The 26,255-nt window shown below is 39.3% G+C and overlaps 1 protein-coding gene across 1 annotated transcript in view; it reads right to left on the bottom strand.

Annotated features, from left to right (window-relative positions):
* Positions 1-1,975: 1,975 nt before the first annotated feature.
* Positions 1,976-26,255, bottom strand: part of OPN5 (opsin 5) — a 37,946-nt gene continuing 13,666 nt past the window's right edge. The window contains exons 4-6 of the mRNA XM_007517838.2: positions 25,090-25,424; positions 7,440-7,681; positions 1,976-2,039 (exon numbers count right to left, since the gene is read on the bottom strand). Of these exons, the coding sequence (XP_007517900.2) occupies positions 1,976-2,039; positions 7,440-7,681; positions 25,090-25,424 (641 nt within the window). The remainder of the gene's footprint in view (positions 2,040-7,439; positions 7,682-25,089; positions 25,425-26,255) is intronic.

Below are 26,255 nucleotides of genomic sequence, written 5' to 3'. Positions count from 1 at the left end.
CTTAAAGTTTGCTCTGGCTCCCTGTAACCTTTAATGACAACATAAACAATGGGGATCAGGCAGTGGCACACTGGGTCAAGGGCATATAGTATAAAGTGTAGGACACCCGCGAGGATCCTGGTTCAAGCCCCCGGCTCCCCACCTGCAGCGGAGTCCCTTCAAGAAGTGAAGCAGGTCTGCAAGTGTCAATCTTTCTCTCTTCCTCTCTATCACCCCCTCCTCTCTCAATTTCTCTCTGTCCTATCCAATAAAGCAGGAAAAAAAAAAATGGCTGCCAGGAGCAGTGGATTTGTGGTGCAGGCACTGAGACCCAGCAATAACCCCCCAGGCAAAAACAAAACAAAACAAAAAACATAAACAATAAGATCCCTATGGGACTTCCTCTACCACACTGCTAAGTATTGCACTAAGCAGCTGAAGGACAGGCCTCCCAAGGCTTTCACAACAGTCCTGAAATAAGTTGCTTTGCATGAAAATCAGTTCAATAGAGTGGCACTCAACATTCCACAGGTTCCATAGGAAAAAGAAACCACCACTCACTTAACTACCTAGATGATGAAATTAAGTGTATTATCTATTAAGATTTTTTTTTGTCAGAAATAGCCTTCCTTCCAGAATGATGTGTAATTACAGAATATTTAGCTTTTTTTTTTTTTGAGATGACTCACCCTCTTCTCATTGCATAAATTTTCCTTCTGAGAAACCCAAACCCACCGCTCTGCTTCTTACTTCAGGCTAAATTTTTCACTCTGCTCTAATCACTTTAGAATCTACACCCATGTAAATTCTCCACATTTATTTAGTTAACTTTTTTTTTTTCCCTGCTAATCTGCCTGTTCACATAATTGCTCAGACTGCCCAACTAGAACACAGAATAGGGCAGGTTTTTGTTTCAATCCTTAGTTCTTACATGAATCATATGGCCATCTTCTCATGCAAGCTTCACAGTGACCCTGACTAAGGGGTTGTTACTATCCTCATTTCACAGCCTTGTCAAAGGGTCCAGGCAGTCAAGTAGATATTCCCAGCTCCCTCCAAAAACGGGATCACATGTTTGCACATCGATATACTTCACACACTTCTGCCAAAGATTGTGTTGAAAAACATTGCAGTGTAATGACTTTACTTACCAAATTAAGAGAGAAAATGAAATAGACATTGACTGTTTAAGTATAGACTTGAGTGCCTAAACCTTTGGTAGCTCTAAAAGGAAAATATCTGCCTTTGAAAGCATTCTATCTTTCTGCTTAACAAAGCACAAATGAATGAAAAGGTAACACATATGACTGTTTTGACTAGATTTTTTTTTCCTAAGTAATTATAGTCAGTAATGCCCTATTACATCCACTATACTGGTAAGTAGAACTTAATGAGAAAACCTCACTTGGGTAAAATTATCATCGGAAGAATTATTATTTGTTGTAGTTCTCAAATTCTGAGGTACAAGAGTTTTCCATTTAGGGATTTAAGGCAAAATTGATTTCCCTAGAGGACAACCTTGTGGAATCACTACCAATATACTGTAATCCTCTGTCAGCAAGAGAGAAAATAGTTGCAAGAATCATAAGAAACTAGCACACAGAGTGCCCACTTAAAAAGCTCCAGATGCCACCTCCTTAGCCTTTCATTAAGAAATAAGAATGCTGACAAAATGAAATTAGAGAATCCCCTAATAAATAAAATTGACAGTATTTTTAATATCTTAGGCTTAGTCCTGTTTGGTTTGACAATCAATTTTAAAGTGTAATAAAGAGAGTTTTCCAGGAAGGCTCATCTTAGTATTATTTCTTAAAGTAGTTTCCAATTGGCCACTGGAATTTCTCCCCCAAATTTTATCTTAAGGGAAATGAAGAAAAGTGTACAAAATATAAAAATATAATATAAAGAGAAAAGTGTGATAACAATCAAGCATTAACAGCAGGAAAGAGGCAAATGAGTGAATTAATGTTGTCCATGAGAGAGGCCGTGTGCGTCTTCATACCTCTTGGTGGACTTCCAGCACAGCAGAAGACTTCTTGACTGTGGTTACCGTGTGCAGCCTGGATGCAGGAGAAAAAATATAATTGAAAATATGCATAGACTACAATGCATGTCCATCCATCCATAGGCAAAAGTGATTGCTATGAAAATTATATGGACAAGAAATTAGAAACGGATTGATAAATAAGTATTCCAAGTCAAAACTTCCCTCTGTAGAACTTTCCAAAGACAAGTCACTTGTGTCTAGCACATTTCACATGACATAGTGAGTTTGCTGTCCTCTAGGACAAAAAGTCATTGCAGAAGGGCCAAGTGGTGGTACACTTGGTTGGCTGAGCATAAGTGTTATAATACCCAAGGTCCCAGGTTTGGACCCCTGGTCCCCACCTGCAGAAGGAAAAGATTCATACGTGGTGAAATAGTGCTGCAGGTGTCTCTCTGACTCTCTCCCTCTCCCTGCATCTCCATTTTTGGCTGTTTCTATCCAATAAATAAGAATAATAAAAATTAAAAATAAATGAATAGTTGAAATTAAAAAGTCATTGCACATACACTTGTGTTCCTTTGGATACAGTGAGTCACCTACTGAAATAGTATTCTTTTTCTCTTCAATATTTTTATTTATTTGTTTATTTCACTGCTACCAGGGTCACTGCTGGGACTTTGTGTCTGCACCTAGAATCTTCTGCTCCCTGTGGCCAATTTTTTCCATTATTATTTAATTATAAACAGGGAGACATTGAGTAGGAAGGGGGAGGTAGAGCAGGAGAGAGAAAGGAAAATGCCTGTAGCACTACTTCACTGCTCATGAAGTAAGGTGACTGGAGGTTTTGTTTGTTTTTGTTTGTTTAAAGACAGGAGAGAGATAACGAACCAGACCCCACTCTGGTACATGTGCTGCTGGGGATTGAACTCAAGACCTCATGCTTGAGAGTCCAATGCTTTATCCACTGCGCGACCTCCCAGACCACGTGACTAAGTGTTTGAACCCTGACCCTTGAGCATGGCAAATGAGCGCCCTCTACTGGGTATGCCACTTCCAGGCTGCAAAAGCATTAATGCCAGAGTTGGAGACGGTATTTTTTGTTTTCTGTCTCCACTAAAATACTCGCAACACAAAATGTTCTGGCTTTTCACTGTACACTGTACACCAGCTACAGCTGCTTGAGTGAAGTTTAGTTCTCCAGTCACTGGTGCTGATGATAGGTGGATTCCTTTGTCTTTGTGTAGACAAGGGTGAAAAATGGTCCTCTATAAACCCACACTGCCAGACTTTTCCTTTTCCAGGCTCAGACTCAACAACTTTCAACAAAAGTTATACAGGAGAGTGATCCGATCACATAACTGAATCTCAGACCAACCTGAGGCTAATTAAAGCCAATTTTCTATAAGTAGGGTTCAAGTGGCAATATATATTTTTTCAAAGTTTACTTAGTATTTCTAATATACGACCAAGGTAGAGAAATTCGATGTATAAAAAACTCTGGCTACTTATCTGTTGGACTGCTTCTAAGACCTTTTCTGTTGCATTGCTTGATGCTGTGGTCTATTTGCATAATCATTGTTTAACTCACACTGGTTTAATCCCTACTGGTTTGAGCTCTTTTTCCACTCCGCCCCCTCTCCTAGTCACATTCTGTTTTCCACATTTTAATCCCCACTGTGCTTGCTTTTTCCTTCTCCCCACCCCTATCCTATGTACATCCTCTTCTGACCTGACACTTCTGCCTCCGGAGATATAAAGGACAGGGCTTTCTAATGAAGAGAGATTAGATTAGAGAGCTTGCACTGCATTCCTCATCAATAAAGATTGAACTGCGTTCCCACTCAGCCAGGAGTTCCTGGTCGTCTCTCTCCTGCCCACGAAGCTAGCCCGGCACTTATCGGTACCCAAGTGTGGCAAATAGTAACATCTAGAAATGGCTGTTAGCCACATTTCACCTTTACTTCATCAGCTTCTATCAAAATCTCAGGAGACTCAATTGTAGAGGCTTGGGAAGAATGGGAAGAGTTAGCTTTTAATGAGCTGTTAAGACTCATCAAAATTTATTTCTACAATTTCATATTCAACACATAAGCTTTGTTGTTGGAACACAAAATATTTCCCAAGAGGATATTCCAAAGGAAGCCAGTATATCAGAGCTCAGAAAAAGAAAGAACACTGACATCATTTAAAACGGTTTAATTCCATGAATTGCTCCGGGAGCTCATCATCTACCCTATGTTTTCTTCATTATGACTTTTATTTATTGGATAGAGACAGCCAGAAACTGAGAGGGAAGGGGATGATAGAGAGGGAGAGAGACAGAGAGACACCTGCTTTACTACTCGCAAAGCTGTCCTCATACAGGTGGGGAGCAGGGACTTGAACCTGGACCTGTGCATTATAACAGGTGCACTCAGCCAGGAGCATCACCACCCAGCCCCAGCAGTCAGCCTTGAACCCAATGTGTGAACACAGCCAAGCAACACACTGTCCATGAGATTTATTTCACTGGCCACCAATTTCTTTTTATTCCAGCCTATCTATAACATTCTATTCCATAGTGTTCTATAATATTTCATTACATTCTTTTCATATTTGTATTGGGGGACTAATGGTTTATAGTAAATATAGTTGCTGATACTTTTGTAAAATTTCTCAGTTTTCTGCAGAATATCCTCACCCTCATCCTATCTCTTCCTCCATCATCATGCACCAGGAACTGAAATTCTATTCTATTCTACTCTATTTGATCCTATCTTATCCTATCCTATTCTGTTCCTCTCTTACAAAAACACCACACATCTCTGGTTTATGGTAGTGCTGGGGATTTGACTTGGGAATTTTGGTGCCTTAGTCATGAATGCCTGTTCTGTAAACAGCTTTGCTGTTTTCTTACTTTTTAGATTTCTCAATAGCATGAAGATGGAGGCCTGGAGATATTTCACCCAATGTGCCTTGCCATGAGGAAGGCTCTGGATTCAAGTTCTGACACTATCTGGGAGCATCGTGGATGGTGAAATAGTGTTGAGGTGTCTTTCCCCTCTACCTGACTCTCTCCCTCCCTCTGAGAATGGAAAAAAAAAAAAAACACTGATGCCCAGAAATCATCCAGTGGTGGGATTGAGCAAATACCAGCTGCTGTGTGCCTTGTCAAAAATAAATAAATAAAAATAAGAAATCAAAGATAAACAAATTTGGGTTTTGGTTCCTCTGGAAAAACAAAAAATGACCTTCAATGTCACTTATCACTCATACTTGGCTCTGAAACAGATTCTTCTAAAATTGGCACTTATCACATTTTATCAGCATTCCTTTCCTGAAGATGCTTCAGCCACTGGAATCCATGGCTACACTCTGGTTGAGCATGACTGCCTGCCTTTTCCCATCAGGAGCAAAGCTGGAACTCAAGGAAGGAAATAGCCTTTGTCTTCCTTTGGCAAAGAAATGATTATATTTCATCTAAATAGCTAATGGAAGCAGGTGAACTGAGCTGTCTCTTGCTTGGTTGATTTTTCCAAAGGTTTGTAGCCCTAAGTCACTCTCATATACATAAATTTCCCTCTTTTACTGTTAACTGTTGAATATTTATGCACTGCTCACACTTGTGAGTGAATGTTCAGAACACAGAGTCAGTCTGAGGCAAAATCATGAGGTAAGTGAAATCTGCTTTCAGCCATTCTTGTCAAATGCCTGTCCCAGCAGCTGAGGAACTGTCCCATTATTTTCTCCAGCAACTTCTCTATTAAACTCTCAGCTGAATTAATAATAAGGTATTAATAGTTGGTAAGGGCAAAGTGTTATTGCTTCAAAAATAGATTCTAGGATTCGAATTTAGCAATTCAACCAACAGATAAAGCAGTAAACATCAACAATGTGAAGGAAAAAAAATAAAACCATAACAGTTGTCAACTAACTTACTAGAAAAAGTTTGTGTAATTCTTTTTTTTAATATTTATTTATTTCTTCTTTTGTTGCCCTTTTTGTTATATTGCTGTAGTTATTGATGTCGTCATTGTTGGATAGGACAGAGAGAAAAAGAGAGAGGAGGGGAAAACAGAGAGGGGGAGAGAAAGACACCTGCAGACCTGCTTCACCGCCTGTGAAATGACTCCCCTACAGGTGGGGAGCTGGGGGCTCGAACCTGAATCCTTATGCTGGTCCTTGAGCTTTGCGCCACCTGCGCTTAACCTGCTGCGCTACCTCCCGACTCCTTTGTGTAATTCTTATAACTTGTTTAGATGGGCAATGCCATCAGTTCTTGCTAAACCTCTAGATGGTGAAATGTCTCTATGTATATTTACCATCAATAGATCAATCTTAAACAGTAGTCTCCTGCCACTAAATTGTGTATTTCATCCCCTATACCACAACAACAACAATGCAACACTTCATTTTATTATGCTGTACTTAACACAGTGAGGAACTTAAGATCAAAGATTCATCATTCACCATATGCAGTAAGAACAAGATAAAGACTCACATCTTATAGTTAGATCTGAACCCTCTCCATTTACTACCTATTCAGGTAAAATACTACTAAAAAATATCTTTACCACAAATGAGTAAAATCAAGAGAGTTCAAAACCTGCACCCTTCTCAATGTCCTCTCAGTGCAGCCCATGAATTCAGGTATCTGTGCCATGTTGTTATGCTAAAATTTGTCTTGAATTGTCACAGAAAACTGTCAGCTACCCTCAGCTCTACTCTCCTTGAGTCTTTAGGACTCGGGACAGGTAGTAGTATATCTTCAAACCTGCCTGTTCAGTGTTTAGCAGAAACAGGGTGAATTTTCTAATATATTGTTTTAATTTTACTTACTTTTATGTTATGAGTGAGAGAAGGAAAGAAGTGTAAGGCCGGAATACCACTCTATCATAAATGACGCCAAGAACAAAATCCCTCCCGTATAACATTAAGCTCTATCTAACCCAGTCCAAGAATCTTAATTTTGAATCCCAATCCAACCAAATATAAATTTCTGTCTAAAAATTTCTTAACTTTCTAAACAAGGACAACTTAACTATCATCTTATTTAAATTTCAGTTTTCTCTTCTGACAAAGAGAGCATAGCAGAAAGTAAAAATGTCATTTTTCTTTCTTTCTTATGTCTTCCCAAATCTTATACCTTCATCTAATGGCAGGAATGTCTCAGACTTGTTGTGTCCTAAGACAATAATTTGGGATCCTTGCTATGTAGAATTGTGCTCTGGGAGAATGGCTTTATTCCCAGGCTACTCAAATAGTTGTGTCTTAGTTGCTCTATAATAAAAGAACATAATGAGGTTTTTTACTACCTCGCTATATCATCTCATTCCCTTCAATCTGATTACTGAATTTCCAAATATCTGCTGAATTGAAAATAACCTTTGCCTTATAATACTCATATGTGATGAACTCTAATCTAAAGAAGATCGCATATGGGAGTGTTTTAAAAAAAAAGAATATTATTCATTTCTAGCTTCTGAAATTTTACCTGTAGTCTTTCAAGGATTTCTTCTTGTTTGCTTTCAAACCACCAGTTTGGCAACAGGCAAATTTGTAATCGATAACTTGGTAAATGATGGGATTATACATCGCTGCTGATTTTGCAAGTAGGGTTGGCACCACAGAGAGTTGTATAGGAATGGAGTCAGGCCTTCCAAAAGCTGACCACACAGAGACCACTGCGTAAGGAATCCAAGCAATTAAGAAGCCAGCACAAATCAACATTGCCACCTGGTAAATGAAAAACAAAAGCAAAGAAATCAAGACACCTGGTGGATCTGATGAGTTGGAGGAAGAGCCAATTGACATTGAACAAAGTCCATTATTCTCCATTTATTTTACATATAAGAAGTACTTAACTAGTACTGAAAAGATATTTGACCAGAAGTTTTTGTTTTGTTTTGTTTATTTCAGAATTGGCATCTTTGACATGCCTGGTTGCACTGCTCCTAGGACAATCTTTTTATTCAGAGAGACAGTGAAATGGTCCGAGAAGGTGACAGAGCACTTCATCCCAATGAAGCTGCCCTTTGATGTGGTGCCAGGGTTCATACCTGGGCTGTGTGCATGGCAAGGTACCACCATATTCAGTGAACTATCATCCTGACCCCATTATTACAATTCTTGACCCTACTGCTACATCGTATATATTCTCTGTTCTAGAATCTAAATGTTCCTAAAGTTTACTCCTATTAAAGTTGCTCAGTTTGGGCCTACACTGGGAAGAAATCATGATTAAAAAGACATCCATTCTCCTGAAATTTGCCAACTTCTCAACCCACATCCACTTAAAAGTCAGATGTAAAATAATACATTGGACGTAATGAAATTTTACAGCACCTATATTTGCCTCAGGAAATCTAGAAACTGCTCTAGTTTGAAATCCTGTTATGGGTCCTATTCAAAGATTTCTATTAAATGCAATTCCTTTAGTCACCGGCTTTTCTCAAATCAGAAGTACAGACAGTAGAAATCCATGAGGTAAAAGTGAAATAGAATCGTCAAGACTTAACCAAAGTGACATGGTATCATAAAATGACAGTTTTACATATTTTTAACAGTATTTAAATTACTTTGGGAGCCTCTCAATTTTCAGACCAGAGAGTAAAAATAGGGTTTGAAATACCTTTACTAGTTTCTTGCAATCTGCAGTTTCATCCCTTTAGTGGCGTTGTCCTGATTAGTGCCCCATAACTCTCTTCCTGACACTACAGATGATCTGATTTTAATTGAACAAACTCTTTTTTTCTAGTACTCTGTGTAAAGCACTGCACCAAGTACTGTGGAGAGACACCAGTGCACATACCACCTAGAGCCAGGCACACCTCCCTCTAGAATACAAATTACTAGAATTTATGGCAGGAAAGGATAAGTGTGTCCTCATTTGAAAACAAAACTACATCCTCTGGGACTCATTATACATAATTGTATTGAGAATAAGACATAAATACACATCGACTGGAGCAAATAAATGAGCAGTATGATAGCAGCATGAGCAAAGATTTAGAAAATTATGTGTGACAATTGCACAGAGACTAGTAAACAATTCACTTTGGCATAGGAGAAAGCAAAACAAAGGCAGATAAGGCTGAAAAGTAGTCATATAGTCAGAATTTGCCAGGCTAGTGTGAGGGTGTTTCTTCCTGGGCATGTGCTCTCTGGGTTGGAGAGAACTCGACCGGAGCCAACCTGGGCTGCTGCTTACTCAGCGACGTGGGAGAGAGATCAGAAACTCATGGCGGAGCAGGAATGCAATTCTTTATTGATGCGGGAGTTCTCCAGAGTTGGATGTGAGCACAGCAGGTTAGGCCACGTGGCACCAAACCTCAGTGGCTGTCTCCCGCTTTGCACACCAGCCCTTCTCCAGGTCAGGATGTCGGAGAGAAAAGAGAGCAAAACCAGGAACAGAAGTGGGTTTTATGGGATAATACCGGAAGTGGCAAGTCAGAAACGGAAATGGCTAGGAAAGGGGGTGGAGAGAGGCAAAAGGCATGCTGGGAAGGTGGAAGTGTCCTTAGCAACTGTTGCGATGGTTTTAACTGGTGGGAATGAGCAATACCCTGAAGGGATAACATGGTGGGGAGACCTTTAGTCATTTCTAAGACAAAGCAGAAGATTGGTATGTAAATAATACTTGCATGGAAATATGGTGGTTTGTGGGCCCTGCCAATTTTCAACCACATCTGCACAATTTCCCAACAAGAATTCTATATATATCACTGAACTTGCCCTTGATTCCATACACTTCAAGGCAATCATAAGTTCTTAAGCAGAAGGCATGACAGCTGTGCTTTGAAAGATTACTTGTAAGACAAAATGGAGGGTTGTATTGTTATGTGGAAATGTTATGCATGTATAAACTATTGCATTTCACTGTTGACTATAAACCACTAATCCCCCAATAGAGAAGTAAAAAAAATTAAAAAATGGAACCACAACTAGGGCAACAACAAGGGCAACAAAATAGGAAAAATGGCCTCCAGGAGCAGTGGATTAATAGTGCAGGCAGCGAGCCACAGCAACCCTGGAGGCAAAAAGTAAATGTAAAAAAATTACTTTAATTTAAAAAATGGATCAGGAAGAAGTAGGTAGTCAAAAGGAAGAAATAAGTAGTCAAAAGGCCACTGTTTGTAAATCAATCAACAATTTTTAGTGAGTATATCTCTTAGATTTTTTTGTGCTGTGGATAAAGCAATGAACACAGCAGACAAAATTCCCATCTGTTTAGAATTTCCCCTCTTAAGAGGTTTTTATCAGGCATTAAAGGTGATAAGGTTTGTAATTTGAGAGATAACTCTTCCAAATGAAGGTCACATTTTAGATTTTAGTTTAAACTTGAATTATCTCAGGTCTAAAGTGAGAGAAATTGCACTAACTTCACTGTAACTGTCATTATTCTGTAATACACTTAGAATATTATTTCTGTAAGATAATGATACTGTATTCAAACTAATGCAATGGGTTCTATTTGGTGTGATGGCCTCCAAAACATTTGTATTGAGTATGAATTATAAACACAAGTGGAGATGTAAAACTATATTCTCAAACTCTTATAAGGCTATAATCCAACATTAAATCAATAGTGTTACTAGAAAAAAATAATCCTCACCATAATGGTCTTACAGTTTTGTTTTGTTTACCTGCATTTAATCCCCTTTTCCCAATATACCTTCTACTTTATTACTGCTGAACTGCCTTCTGCCCTCAGGCATTTTATAGAATTGTTATAATGGTCATCACATGAACCAAGTCTGATCAAAAGACCACTTTCCTCTAGTTATAATAGTATCAGTAGAAATAAACACACAACTACAAAGAATATAAGCAGACAAAACTCTGGGATTTTGATAATAAAGTCTTAATAGAAAAATAGAGCTCTCTTTGATACTGGAGTTTCTTAAAACTTTGGGGAGAGATGAGAATGAATTTGTGGTCCAGGCCACTTTCTTTGTCCCTCATTCTTTTATTCAGTAGTAAAGTAACAATTGCCAACATCAGCAGAATGATGGGCTAGAGGAAAAAGACGAATAATCAGGACTGGGAAACAAAATGTTTAATTACTAATGATTAAAGTGATGGTATTGGGGCATACCTTTTGTTTTATAAATTCAACTGGAAATTATTTTTTTATAACAAAATTATTTGTAAATGCAACTCAGCTTGTTTTCCCAGCCGCACAGCCTATGTATTCAGGGAGTAGCCTATACCCCTACTTGACCTATAGAACAACCTATCAGTAGTGTTTACCTTGAGTAGACCTTTATTTATGGAAGCATAAGAAATCTACACTAAACTCCCAAATTCTAAAATAACATGTAAAAAAGTTGAAGATTCACACCAAAAGCAACTGCATCTAAAAAGTTGAAGGTTTGATCAAATGGATGGGGTTTACAGTCACAATAGTTATACATCTTTTCCATATTTTGGAGCTACCCTGATCCAGCTTTCTGATCATCTTTTCCAGCCATGACATCATCTCCCCAGACAATAAACTGGATCCACCTACATATCAGATGTCACGCTCAAGGAAAAAAGCAAAAACTAATATAGTCATGGACCCTTTGTAATATAACTAAAATAGGCCTCCTAGCTATGTAAAAAATGGAGGACCCCCCCCAACTCTTCATATGAACTATTCCAGCCTTTATGTGTATGATTAGTCAGCAATCTGTTTGGCTTTACATGTTAACTCTTTTTTCAGCCACCTGGTTCCAGATGCTAACATGATGCTAACTGGACTGCCCTGGGCAGACAAACCCACCAATGTGTCCTAGAGCCCCGCTTCCCCAGAGCCCTGCCCTACTAGGAAAATAGAGAAACAGGCTGGGAGTATAGATAGAACTGTCAATGCCCATGTTCAGCCAGGAAGCAATTACAGAAGCCAGACCTTCCACCTTCTGCATCTCATAATGACCCTGGGTCCATACTCCCAGAGGATTAAAGAATAGAACAATTATCAGAGGATGGGATTAGATATGGAATTCTGGTGGTGGATGTTGTATGCTTCACATTGGTTTTGGTCTCACCCCCCACCCCCGCCTCTGGGAGATTATGGTACAGCCCCTGCTAGTTTCGAGGGCCCTCTTCTCCCCGCCCCCAGAACCCCTACAGACTTCAAGAGTTCTTTGCCATGGCCACCGGAGGAGAAGGATGTAGGACAAATCTGTGTGGTGATTGGTTTGGGTTAGTTTTCGAATCATTGTTCATGAATAAAGAAATACAGCTTTTCTGCCCAGCCGTGTGTCCCCGGGTCTCTGTCTACCACTGCGAAGCTAGCCCGGTCTGCTGGAGCCCCAAACTTTAACGACAGTGGGAACTGAGTTAGTTGTACCCCTTTTATCCTACCATTTTTGTCAGTGTTTCCTTTTTATAAATAAATTTTTTTTTAAAGTTGAAGGTTATATCTAAAACTTAGCTACAGCTAAGAAAGCTCTCAACGATATTCATTTTTATTCAGTTTGCAAATGGACAAGTCCAAATCCCAGAGAGAAGAATTACATGAATCCACACCTCCAGCAAATCTTGAAGTCTTGTATTGCCTTCTTGCAATCCTGTGTTAAGATCCTGAGCCAAAATACTGTTAAAATTATAACTGCTAAACAATTCTTGGTTAGGTTTATGCCCACATGCAACTCTGCAGCCAGTTAGGTTTTCCATTTTTCTGACAAACTTACTCAAGACAAATTATATTTGGTTTCATCTGTAAGGCGTTCATTTGTAAATGGAATAGATTTCTCCAGAATGATAGTGTCTTTTACCTTCTAAAACTCCAATCAACAATAGTAACCATGTAAGTAAAGCTTATTTGAGCAGATGCCTGAAAAGTAACCAGAGCTTTATCTTTTCTTCCAAGATGAGTCATATGTTGATTTCACAATATCTCAAAAGCTGTTTTCTGTGTCCCTGACAGTCATTAACAAAAACTAGAGGAGCACTTAGTGCATAATATTTTCCACATTCAACACAGTTGCTGCTGCATTTTACATATTTTCTGCTTTTCTGGGAGTATACAAAGGGGAATTAAAAGGAATCAAGATATTTGCTTCATATTATCTTTTTGAAGTATTAAATGTACTGTGGGATTTAAAAAAAACTATCAGATGAATCATTGTGGTGTTTTAAGTCTAATTATTTTAAATTAAATTCCTAGGAATCAAGTTTAAAATAGATTAGGGGCAGAATGGTGATGTACCCAGTAGATGACACACATTACCAGGTGTAAGAACCTTAGTTCAAGACCATGGTCCCCACTCGCAGGAGGAAAACTTCACAGGCAGTAAAAACAGTGCTGCAGGTGTTTTTCTTTCTCCCTCTCCATTGCCCCCTTCACTCTCAATTTCTCTCTGTCTCTGTGAAAGAAAGGAAGAAAGAAAGAAAGAAAGAAAGGAAGGAAGGAAGAAAGAAGGGGTAGAGGGAAGAAAGAAGGAAGGAAGGAAGGAAAATATATGAATGGAAAATTAAAGTGGCTACTGAAATCAGTGAATTCCTTGTGCAGGCACCAGGCACTAGAAATAACCCTACTGGCAATTTTAATATATATTTAATAGAGAGATAAAAGCTCAGATCTAAGAAGTACAGCAGAATGTCATTTATGTTTTAGAAGCAAATGAAAAGTTAATATGAAGCACATTCACTTTTTAGAAACTTCTCATGTTAAAATGTGCTCTGCAGAATATTAAAAATTAAAATATTAAATATTAAAAGCACTTTAAGAAACACTCTACAGAAGCACCACACTATAAAGCACCATTAACATTCAGCATCCCCATTACTTTCTGCTCAACTTGAAATCTGCTTAGTCCTTTTGGATCAGACTGCTCCTTGCTTTCCTCTCTTCTAAGTATGTCTTCATTTCCATTTTCTGTAAGTTCTCTCCTGGATACGCTTAAATCAGTTCTAACACAGGCACCTGTGCTCGTCAACATTTTCTAAGTTATTTTTTTTTTAATAGCTTCACTTTTATCACTGTCTTTTGGCTTACTGGAAAAGCATTTAAACTTCAAATTCTTAAATTAGACAGTTTTTGTGGGAGGAAATTCACGGAATACGTGTTTTGTTTCTACAAAAGAGTCACACATCTGCAACCCAGTTTGTTTCAAATATATCTTGATGTAAAGGATCATGAGGCATCAGTACATTCCTATTATAGCTTAAACTGCCCTGAAGTGTCACATAAGCAACAGGGCCCAAAATTGCCTAATTCCAGAGAATTAACTAATTAACCAATTAACTGGAATAGCCAGTTAATGTTATAATAGAGCAATGACTTTTCTGAGTTACATAAAGCTCTGTATTGGAGTCCAAAACAGCTGAACTTTTTAAGTACATAAGGTTTTCCAAGAAGTTACATCTTCCCAATTCTAACTATGAGGTAAAACAAAACAGAGCAATGAGAAAAATCATTGACTTGAATATTGCCTTGAGACTTGAATCCCAATCATAGATCATTTCCACTTACAGATAACAATTGTGGTTCAATTCCACTAACCAATTCAAGACAAAATTCTCCAAGAATCACCTTTGCAGTTACCAGATGAATCACCAGGTTCCTCTACCCAGATATGAGTATGACTTCCACGCTACTGAAAGCTGCACACTACTTTGAATAAAGAAACATAAGAGAAGACATAAGATTAACGCAAAGATAAAGCCTTATTTAAAAGAGAACTAAAGGGATGGAATACATTTCCTGACTTTTGGGAGCCAAGATGGCAACTTGGAGACAACACCTGGAGTGAGCTCCAGAAAGAAGCAGCTTACAACCTGGGATTCTCCGGAGAGGGTAGGATCTGAGCCTTAAGTGGAAAAGGTGTATAAGGGATGGTCAGGGTGACACCAAAAAAAGAGTCCTATTACCCATTCTGGGGCTGGCAAACAGAGGCCAAAAGGACAAAGAAAGGAAAATCTTTGGCTTGATTATTTCTGAACTCACCCCTCAACCCCACACCAGAACCAGCCCCCAGGGGCTGGCCAGCTGCTCCTAGGAGGCTTCCTTAGAGCTATTTTCTTTACAAGATTCCTGGCTCTGCAGGGGTGTCATTCCAAGCCTTTTTTTAAAAAATTTTTTTAATATTTATTTTCCCTTTTGTTGCCCTTGTTGTTTTTTTATTGTTGTTATTGATGTCATCGTTGTTAGATAGGACAGAGAGAAATGGAGAGAGGAGGGGAAGACAGAGAGGGGGAGAGAAAGACAGACACCTGCAGACCTGCTTCACCGCCTGTGAAGCGACTCCCCTGCAGGTGGGGAGCTGGGGGCTTGAACTGGGATCCTTACGCCGGTCCTTGCGCTTGGCGTCACGTGCACTTAACCCACTGCGCCACCGCCCGACTCCCTCCAAGCCTTTTTTCTTTTCCTTTTCTTTTTGAAGGGGGCTGGAGCTCGATTTGAGTGACAGAATACCTGACCAATCAGGGCATCAGGCCTGCCTGGGAAAGACTAGCTGGAAGCTGGAATTTGTTTTGATACATTTCCCTATATATAACAATATAAAACCACATCACAGAACCAACCTGACTACTGATAACAAAGATATTTTGGTTCCAGGATAACATCAGTCACAAAAAGAAAGATCACAGCATCTGTATTTGGATCAGATGGAAACAGGAAGAGTCCCTACCTGGTTCAGGAGAGCTAACAACTGACAAAAGCAGAGGAATAGGCACGAGAATACTGGTTAATCTGTTTTGGGTTTGTTCTGATCTTTGTTTTTCTGTTTTGGGTCTAGCTCGATTTACTCAGAAAAAGAAAAACATATTAAAATATAGTAATGCTTGGATCCACAGGCATATTAGATGTCAGGCTCAAGGAAAAAAAGCTAGTATAGCCATAGGGTCTTTGAAATATAACTAAAATAGGCCTACTAACTATCTACAAAATGGAGACCCCCGCCCCCAAATTTTCATATGGACTATTCTAGCCTTTAGGTTCATGATTCATCAACAATTTGTTTGGCTCTATATGTTAAACTCTTTTTTAGCCACCAGGTTCCAAATGCTACCATGATGTCATCCAGACTTCCCTGGACAGATGACCCCACCAATATGTCCTGGAGCCCCACTTCCTCAGAGCTCCATCCCACTAGGGGAAAAGAGAGACAGGCTGGGAGTATGGATCGACCTACCAATACTCTTGTTGAGCGGGGAAGCAATTACAGAAGCCAGACCTTCGCACAATGACCCTGGGTTCATACTCCCAGAGGGATAAAGACTAGGAAAGCTGTCAGGGGAAAAGGATGGGATATGGAGTTCCGGGGGTGGGAATTGTGTGCAACTGTACCCTTCTTATCCTATGGTTTTGTCAGTGTTTCCTTTTTATAAATAAAATAAAATAATAAAACAATGAAATATAGTAATGCAACTGATGCTAACTATGAGATTGTTGCCCTTCATATGTGGGTGGCATTGGGTGATACTACTGGTGAAGGGGAAGGTGAGAAGGTGGGACATTGGCAGCATGGCCTATCTCCAGCTGCCTCATATGTATATAGATAAAGCTGGTGACACTTAGCTTTCACACTGCCCTTTTTTTTTTTTTTTTAAATTAAGTAACTTGACAATTCTAAGCAGGCCTACTTTTGAGTTTATTTCTTTCTGTTTTTACTGACAAAATTCTACCAAAAACTGTTCTGGACCTTCCTCCACAAATTTATAGAAAATTATAAGATCTTTGATGAGTATGGCATATGTTAGCCATGAATGTAATCCAAGATGAAAAAACATTAATTCATACTTTCTAAAAAGTGTAAGGAAGATAACTCACCTCTCAGTTGCAGTTTTTTCTAAAGTCAAAGTGCCACTACACTATAAACAAGCAAAATCTGTGATTGAAAGGAAGGGGAAAAAATTAGATTATGCCAGTCTACTCATCTGTGTTTTTGGTCTAATAACCAAGCACAATATTTCTCAATTAGTCAGTGACTGGCTGAAAAGATAGGAAATAATGTATAAATATATGGTTTAAATAAACAAAGGAGACTTTACAGTTCATTATAGATTAACTAAGGCCTTTAAGGTAGATACACAGTCACTCTGGGAATAACAAATGCTACGGTCAAGAAGCCACATGATTTTAAGAACAAAAACTTTTCCCATAGGCCTTTCCAAGAATCTGATCAATCTGGCAGTATTTATTGGACATAAGAATTTTAGAAGATAACTTAGATATCATCAAATTCTCTTCCCATATGCCTTTCAGAAATGAGAAAACAATAGACCCAGAGAGCTTAAGTGGTTTGCCTCTAGAGGGTAGATTAGTCAAGATGGTGAGTTACTAGCAACAGAAATTGACCCCAGCTGCTGAGTACACCATGCCAGGCCCCTCCAGGGTGATTATACCCTTAGAGTCTATCTATCTCAGTTCAGATGAACCACGTTTTAAGCATTCAGGTATCTCATGTATGTGTTTTTAAAAGACTTTATGACCAATGTGAAAGAGCAAAGAAAAACAGATGCTTCTTCAGGTATAAAAAGTCCTAAGACCTTCAAGTCATGGTCAAGGGACAGTTTAACTTTCATCAGGGTAATTAGGTTAACTTAGTGTATTCAATTATGCATTCATCCTGGCCACCTTGAGGTGCAACAGTAGAAAGGATGTGCAGCACTTGACTTCACCTAGCCAAAAGGAGTGATAAACAGCCGTTTGGTAAAGTCATTGTGCAAGATGTTCTGATGGGTTACAGCAGAAGGACTTAAAGTAGTCATAAAGGATCAAGGAAATATGTGAAATTAAAAGTAATCTAGATACCCATGGGCTACCATGTCTAGTGCAATATAATAGTGTAGGGGTGCATCGTAGGCAATCTACAGTATGAAATACCAGAATACACAGCATAGTAATGTTCAGAAAAATAATTGTGTTTCTGGTACTTGTTTTCCCCTTACTGCCCATTCCTCGCTAGAGCAGAAACAGGGGGTTCATTGCATTATGTGAAGATGTTTACAAAGCAAAAATACCTGAAAGACAATAATGGCACATTCATTTCTCAGCTTCTGAGTATCAAAATAGAAACAGAAGAGAAAATAGTTGGGATTAAGGTTTATAAGTTTAAAAACTTTCAGAATCCACAGGAAGATCTGAAAGATACGGGCCTTTAGGTTTACTCTGTGAATAATACAAAGGAATACACATGGAAATGGAGCCAATTTTCTCACCACAGATGGGGCAAAAACTCCACAGCCTAGAAATGGACTAACCCTATTACCCCGCAATTCGTCTCCTGAGGATGTATCCTAAGGAACCAAACACACTCATCCAAAAAGGTCTGTGTGTATCTATGCTCATAGCATCACAATTTGTAACAGCCAAAACCTGGGAGCAACCCAGGTGTCCAACAACAGACGAGTGGATGAGAAAGTTGTGTGTACACATAATGGAATGCTAATTGGCTATTCAGAATGCTGAATTCACATTCTTCACCTCATCTTGGATGAAGCTTGAAGGAAATATCTTAAGTGAGACAAGCTAAAAAGAGGAGGAATATGGGATGATCTCACTCATAGACAGAGGCTGAGAAATAAGAACAGAAGGGGAAACACAAAGCAGAACTTGGGCTGGGTTTGGTCTATTGTATGAAAAGACTCTGCAAGGTAGGGAAGGACTTTTAGGTCCTGGCCCATGAAGGTGGAGGAGATGGGAGGTTAAATTGTTTTGTAGAAAATAGAAATTTCATCTGTCTCTCCCCCTCTCTATCTCCCTCCTCTCTCAATTTCTCTCTGCATCATTGAATAAAATGGGAGAAGAAAAGGAAATAATGGCCACTGGGAATAGGAGATTCAAAGTGCCAGGACCAAGCCCCAGCAATAACCCTGGAGGAAGAAAAAAGAAAAAGAAAACAGAAATTTTCATATGTTCCAACAACTGTATTTACTGTAACTAGTTCATCCTTTCAATAAAAAAATAGAACTAAAAAGTCTACAGCCTGAAAGTGGTGAAAAACACTAGAACTATTGCCAGATGACCTTAACAAGCTATCCTGAAGTTACATTACTGAGATGAGCACTAGGGTCTAGGGAGGAGTTGGGAGACAACAGAGCCTGCAGAAGGTTTGGGACATAAGAGCTGAAATTTTCCAGCAACATAACTTAGTTCCCAACACCCATCTTACAGCTTACTGTTGAAAAACGAGAAGTAAGGAGTCGGGCGGTAGTGCAGTGGGTTAAGTGCACATGGCACAAGGGGCAAGGACCAGAGTAAGGATCCCGGCTCCCCACCTGCAGGGTAGTCGCTTCACAGAAGGTGAAGCAGGTCTGCAGGTGTCTGTCTTTCTCTCCCCCTCTCTGTCTTCCCCTCCTCTTGCCATTTCTCTCTGTCCTATCCAACAATGACGACATCAAGAACAACAATAATAGCTACAACAATAAAAACAACAAGGGCAACAAAAGGGAAAATAAATAAATATTAAAAAAAAAAAACGAGAAGTAGCTGGAATCACCAATGAAACTAAAGGAGTCTTTCTCAACCGGAATTGGCATATTGCACCAAAGTCAAAGACTCTGGGGTGGGAAGGGGGGGAAACACAGGTCCAAGAAGGATGACAAAGGACCTAGTGGGGGTTGTATTGTTATATGGAAAACTGAGAAATGTTATGCATGTACAAACTATTGTATTTACCATTGAATGTAAAACATTAATTCCCCAATAAAGAAATTTAAAAAAAGAAACTAACGGAGTCTTACAGTTGAGACAGAAAGATGCAAAGTGACTCATGTTGACTGATAATATGACCTTAAACAGCTTGGCAATGCCAGTATCAACAGGAGCCCTCACTCTGTAGTCCAATGGAATTATAAACTTCCTCTCAACATATACAGTCCTAGGGAGAAAGGGAAAACCCTGATGAAAGTAAAGCCAGGCTGAATGTTTAATGTTAAGTTTGCAAATGCTGAAATAAGATTATATTCAGTCATAGGAATCTGAAGACAGGTTTTTATTTTATTTTTTAGTTTTTTTTGTTTACTCTTTTGGATTTTTTTTTTTTGCACACCTCTGTTGATAAGTCTGTGCAATTTCAACACCTTGCAAAAGTCTACCAAAATCTCACTTTAAAAAATTAATTAGATCTAGGGAGATTGAAGCAGCAGTAGCACAACAGACTTTCATGCCTGAGGCACCAGATGTCTCAGATTCAATCCCAGGCACCACTGTAAGTCAGAGCTGAGCAGCGCTCTCTAGAAGCATAAGAAAGTTATCAAGGGAGGGCATGGGATATGGAGTTGCGGTGGTGAGAATTGTGTGGAGTTGTACCCCTCTTATCCTACGGTTTTGTCAGTGTTTCCTTTTTACAAGTCAAAAAAAAAAAAAAAAGAAGAAAAGAAAAGAAAAACAACAAGGGCAACAAAAAAGAAATAAATAAATATTTTTTAAAGATTTAATAAGAGGGAAGCTACAAAGTAGAGAAATCCTTGTAAACGGAATGTCAACTTGCAGTTTGACTAGACTAGATGGGCAAAATGAAGATCCAGATAATAATTCAGTTAGAAGTAATTAGAGTACACAGAAAAGAAAATGAGTTTGAATCCAGAATCCAGGGAGTTAGCATTTAAGTAAAAAGCTTTTAGAACAGGGTGTTCTAAAGATTAGAAACATCAAGGGAACATGAAAATTGCTAACCCTGAAAGTAGTAGATTGGGAGAAAGGTCTTCTGAGACTCTGAAAAAGCCCAGCAGAAAGTTATTATTACTTACCAGAAAAAAATCAAAGACAAAATTAAGTAGCAGCTAAAGATTTATGTCTAGTTCAAAAGATGACACAAAAAGAAGATGTTACTACTTTTCATTGGGGGTTGAATTTTGACATATATTTTTGTACAAATTTTAATAAAAAGTCTTACGTTTATGTTGTCTTTTTATGAGTTTTATATTTACAACTGAAATATAGACATACTATCTTATAAGATAGTAGTGCATCATAATATGATAAGACATACTGATACCCATATATAATAAAAAATGTGTATATACCTACATGTTTCATTTAACATTTCCTTGGTGAGTCTGTTTTGGGAGAAGTCTAGCTTTGATCTGTATAGTTTAGGTCAAGGGGAATGATAACAATAAACCAGACTTTTAAAAAATATTTATTTATTTATTTATTCCCTTTTGCTGCCCTTGTTGTAGTTATTATTGTTGTTGTTGTTGATGTCATTGTTGTTGATGTCATTGTTGTTGGATAGGACAGAGAGAAATGGACAGAACAGGGGAAGGCACAGAGGGAGAGAGAAAGAGAGACACCTGCAGACCTGCTTCACCGTCTGTGAAGCGACTCCCCTCCAGGTGGGGAGCCGGGGGCTCGAACCGGGATCCTTACACCAGACCTTGTGCTTTGCGCCACGTGTGCTTAACCCACTGCGCTACTGCCCAACTCTCCAAACCAGATTTAATAGTGCAAGCTGAGCTTCAACTCATGAATATAACAAACTTAAGAAGCACTGACTAAATAAGCCACCCACCACCAAAAATATACAAAACCAAGTTGCTAGTCTATTTCTAAAAGCTAGCTAGCTGACATACACTAAACTGGACAATCCAACTAATAGGAAAGAGATGATGAGTCATCACAGACAGAGAGAATCAGCACAGAAGGTCTTATGGGAATTCAGGCTTACGGACTAGAGCATCAGAATGTCAGCAGGTCAGTAACATAAAGCAATGGGAAGTACAAAGAGAAAATTGTGTGATATCTCAGCAACATTGCCACACGTCCAACCAGAGGAGCCAAGAAAAACGAAAATGTCCAGACTGATGTGACTGACACCATACAGTTACTCTGGGAATATTGCCATAAACTATTGAAGAGTAAGATTTTTTTTCTAAGAAAGAGAAAACTTTTTTTCTAATTCTTGTATTATCTTTATTTATTTGATAGATACAGTTAGAAATTGAGAGGAAAAGGGGGAGATAGAGAGACACCAGCAGCACTGCTTCACCACTCATAAAGCTTTCCTCCTGCAGGTGGGGACCAGGGGCTGGAACTTGGGTCCTTGTGCATAATAACATGTGCCACCACTCGACCCTAAGAGTAAGTTTTTCTTTGTCCTCTTTGCATTCTTCCAGTTCCAAGGATACCATGGAATATAGGAAATATTTAGAATTAATCTGATTCAATTTTAACTTGTATTAATTCATTTGGATGAGAATTTTTTTTAAATGTGTTTTTTTTCCCTCATGGGGATATATCCTGAAGTTTTATCTAAAGAGATTTGTGTAGCTATGTTCATAGTAGTGCAATATACTTTGTAATAGCCCACACTTGGAAGCAACTTAGATGTCCAACAACAGATGAGTGACTGAGAAAGCTTTGGTATACACACACAAAGGAATACTCTTCAGCTACTAAGAATGATAAAGTCACCTTCTTCACCTCATCTTGAATGGAGCTCGAATGAATCATATTAAATGAGATAATCCAAAAAGAGAAAGATGAATATGGGATGATCTCACCCATGGGTAGAGCTTAAGCAATAAGAACAGAAAGAGGAATCAAAAAGTAAAACTTAGACCAGTGGTGTATTACACCAAAGCAAAGGATTCTGGGGAAGGGAGACAGAATGGGTCTTGGTTGGAGGAACATCTTTCAGGTCCTGCTCCACAATTGTGGACCTAATCTGGAAGTGACAAAGTTTTGCAGACACCTGTCTTGGTGAGATAAGAAATTGTACCCATGTGGCCAAGAATTGTCCTGTAAGCTAGTAACCTCCCAGTAAGAAAGTTGTTTGTCGGCTTGTTTGTTTTTTCCCTAATTAAGGGTGAAACATGAAAGTGTCTTTGATTACAGCACAGTTCCTAAAAGGTGTAAGAAAAAGGAGAAAGTAGAGTTTCTTTGATACATTCTCTACATGACAGAATAACATACTTCATTTCATGGGTCTCCAGCAAATCCCAGTAAGATAGATGTCACTCTTTATTTTTCTTATGCAAGACAAAAACAGAGTTGCAGAGAAGCAAAGCTGTGGGTCACGAGTCTGGCAAATATGCCTGATGGGAGTAGAACTCTCCCTGTCCTGTCTTCAAATTGTGATATTTTCCCCCCATTACTCAACAACAAAGAGTGCCAACTTCGAAGCTGGCATTCACCAGGGGTCTTAACTCTGCAAAAATAATTCTTGAATGGGATAGGAAGATAGGGCAAGATGATAAAGTATCAACTTACACACCTGAGACTCTGGGCATTATAGTTCAAACTCTGGTACCACCTTATGCCAGAGTTGAACATACTCTAGTCCTCTCTCTCATAAAGGAATATATCTCAGGACCTGGCAGTGGCGTGCCTGTTTAAGTGCACATGCATGCTACCATGTGCAAGAACCTGGGATCAGGCTCCCATCCCCACCTGTAAAAGAAAAGTTCCACAAGCACTGGAGTGTTGAAGGTATTTCTCTCTTTCCATCTATAACCTCCTTCCCTCTCAATTTCTCTCTGTCCCATCAAAATAAATAAAGTTAAATAAAACAAATGAAGTATTATTATTTTTTTGCCTCCAGGGTTATCACTGGGGCTTGGTGTCTGCACTACGAATACACTGCTCCGTAGTCATTATTACTATCATTATTTTGGATAAGATAGAGAGAAATTAAAAGGGGAAGGGAAGATAGAGAGGGAAAGAAACAGAGAGACAGGGGAGTTGGGCGGTAGCGCGGTGGGCTAAGTGCAGGTGGCACAAAGTGCAAAGACTGGTGTAAGGATCCCGTTTCGAGCCCCGGCTCCCCACCTGCAGGGGAGTCACTTCATAGGTGGTGAAGCAGGTCTGCAGGTGTCTATCTCTCTCTCCCTCTCTCTGTCTTCCCCCCACTTCTCTCCATTTTTCTCTGTCCTATCCAACAATGACGACATCAATAACAACAACAGTAATAACTGCAACAATATAACAAGGGCAACAAAAGGGAATAAATAAATAAATAAATAAATAAGAAAGAAACAGAGAGACGCCTGAAAACCTGTTTCACTGCTTGTAAAGTGACCCCCCCAACACCCACAGGTGGGGAGTTGGGGACTTGAACTGGGATCCTTGTAAGAGTCCTTGAACTTCGTATTATATGTATGTAACCCTGTGTACACCACCACCCATCATCACAGATAATCTTTTTTTATTTTTAGATAGTTTCATTTATTTTTATTTATGTATTACTGGATAGAGACAAAAAGAAACTGAGAGGGGAGCGGAAGGTAGAGAGGAAGAGAGATACCCTGCAGCCAGTTTCACTTGTGAACCTCTTCCCCTGTAGGTAGAAACCAGGGACTTGAACCCAGGTCCTTGTGCACTGTAGTGTGTACACTTAACCAGGTGCACCACTACCTGGCCCCAAAGCTAATATTTTATAGGGAAGCACATGTAGTAAGTAGCAAAGGCTCTGAAAGCCCCTAGGTCACGTAGATTGAGAGAATGTCCCCCAGTCAAGACCAGCAAGGTCCATACAGAAGAGAAAACCATATGATGATGTAATACTGACATGTTTTTAAAACCCAACATCTTCTTCAGCAGTGACTAGGAGATTCATTACTTTAATTGAGTAATGTTAGAGGGAGGGAGGGAGGGAGGGAGGTATGTGTGCGTGTGTGTAATGGAGTGACAGAGAATGCAACAAAAGAGTATATGTCATTACAAAAATCCAGAAACACATGTACAGTAGATGTTCTCAATTCTTCCAGCTCCCAACACTTCTATCCTCTTTGCCCTTTGAAGTTTTATTGCTTTGGGGGCATTTTGTCAGCTGAAGAGTTCAGGGTAACTCAAGATAAATAATAAAACAAGTCTAAATAATGATAGAATTCTCAAACAATATCTTTGTAGTAGAATTTTTTCCTCATTTTTAAGACATCAGTTTTTTTTTTTTCATAGCTACTGAGGTTACTAGTGGCTTGGTACCTGTATATCAAATCCACTGCTACCAAAGTTCTCTTTTTTCTCCCCTCTCTCTCTCTCTCTCTCTCTCTCTCTCTCTCATGATCATTCATGAAGCTATCTGCTCACAGGTGAGAAGCAAGGGTCTTGAACCCAGATCTTTATGCATTATAATGCATGTACTCTACCCAGTATCCTAAAACAAGAGTTTTAACTGACACAGGACGTTGAGTGCATTTTAGGTGCACAACATATGAGATTTTAATGAATTGGAACACACCCTCTAAGGGATTCCTGAAGTTACCTTGGTCAGTTTCATTTCCAGCATGTGACTGCTATGAATCCGACTGTCAAAATGGGCTACTTTTTTGGAGGAAGACTTAACCTTGGCAATAATCTTCACATAGGAGAACACAATCACAGCCGTCGGGAGCAGGAGGCAGAAGAAGAGGATGTTGAGGATGAAAATCTGGCCCCCCAGTGAGGCCTGTGCCAGCCACCAGTCCAGGGTGCAGGAGGTTCCAAAGGGCTCAGGTGCATAGTCCCCCAGACCCACCAAGGGCATGGTGGTCCAGAAGGAAGCATAGGCCCAGATGACTGCCAGACAGAGGTAGGCGTGCTTTCTTTTCAGCCAAACACCTGGAGGCAGAAGAAGAAGCATTACCAGGATGTAATCTATCCTAAGCCCGATTACTTACCCTTGATATGTCAAATTCCAGATCCAAAGAGTTATTCCATTTGAATTTGGGGAAAAGAGGTCAGTTAACTGAAACCTGGTGGGAAGTGAAGTGAAGGAAAAAAAATTTTTCCATAGTTTGGACTTTTTTTTTTTTTCTAAGAGAGTAAAATTGAAAGTGATTTTATAAGGGAGGTTTTCTCTGGGCACATGGGGATCTTGGCAGAAGGGAGTCACAAAAGCTGGGGGAAGGGTTAAAGGAAGAGAGGGTGTGAAAAGAAAATGAAGGTCCTTAGGCAAGCAAGTGCTCAAAATGACCACTGAGATGCTACCTAATACGAGATCTGTTGGTGCATTACAGGACCCAGTCCACAAAAACATGTATAAGTGGGTCATCCAAGATAAGGTCCTCCGGGGCAGATGAGAAGTGAGAAAGCACTCAGAATACACTTATCCCTAAAAGCATTGGGATCCCCCATCACACCTGTCTTTCTAAAAGTACGTCAAGTGGAAACTGACAGGCCATGATCAGAATGGCGCAATGTGTTGCAGTAGTGGTTGACTCAGATGGCTGAGTTCCGTGTTTGAATCTTCAAGCCTTATTAACAAAACAGTCACACTTACACAGCCATGCAGAAGGGGAAGAGAATCCAAATAGATTGCATCCTGTTCTGCACAAGTAAGTCTGTGAAAATAGTTTCAGGGCAACAGAAGAAAACAGAAGCTTTGTTTTCATCACTGGTTTCCATGAACCATAATACAATTCCAAGAATAAGAGTGAAGTCATCTGAAAA

Source organism: Erinaceus europaeus, chromosome 4 (genome assembly GCF_950295315.1).
Source record: "Erinaceus europaeus chromosome 4, mEriEur2.1, whole genome shotgun sequence".
NCBI lineage: Eukaryota > Metazoa > Chordata > Mammalia > Eulipotyphla > Erinaceidae > Erinaceus > Erinaceus europaeus.
Note: the sequence above shows the minus strand (reverse complement) of the source record. Positions and strands in the feature narration are given on the sequence as shown.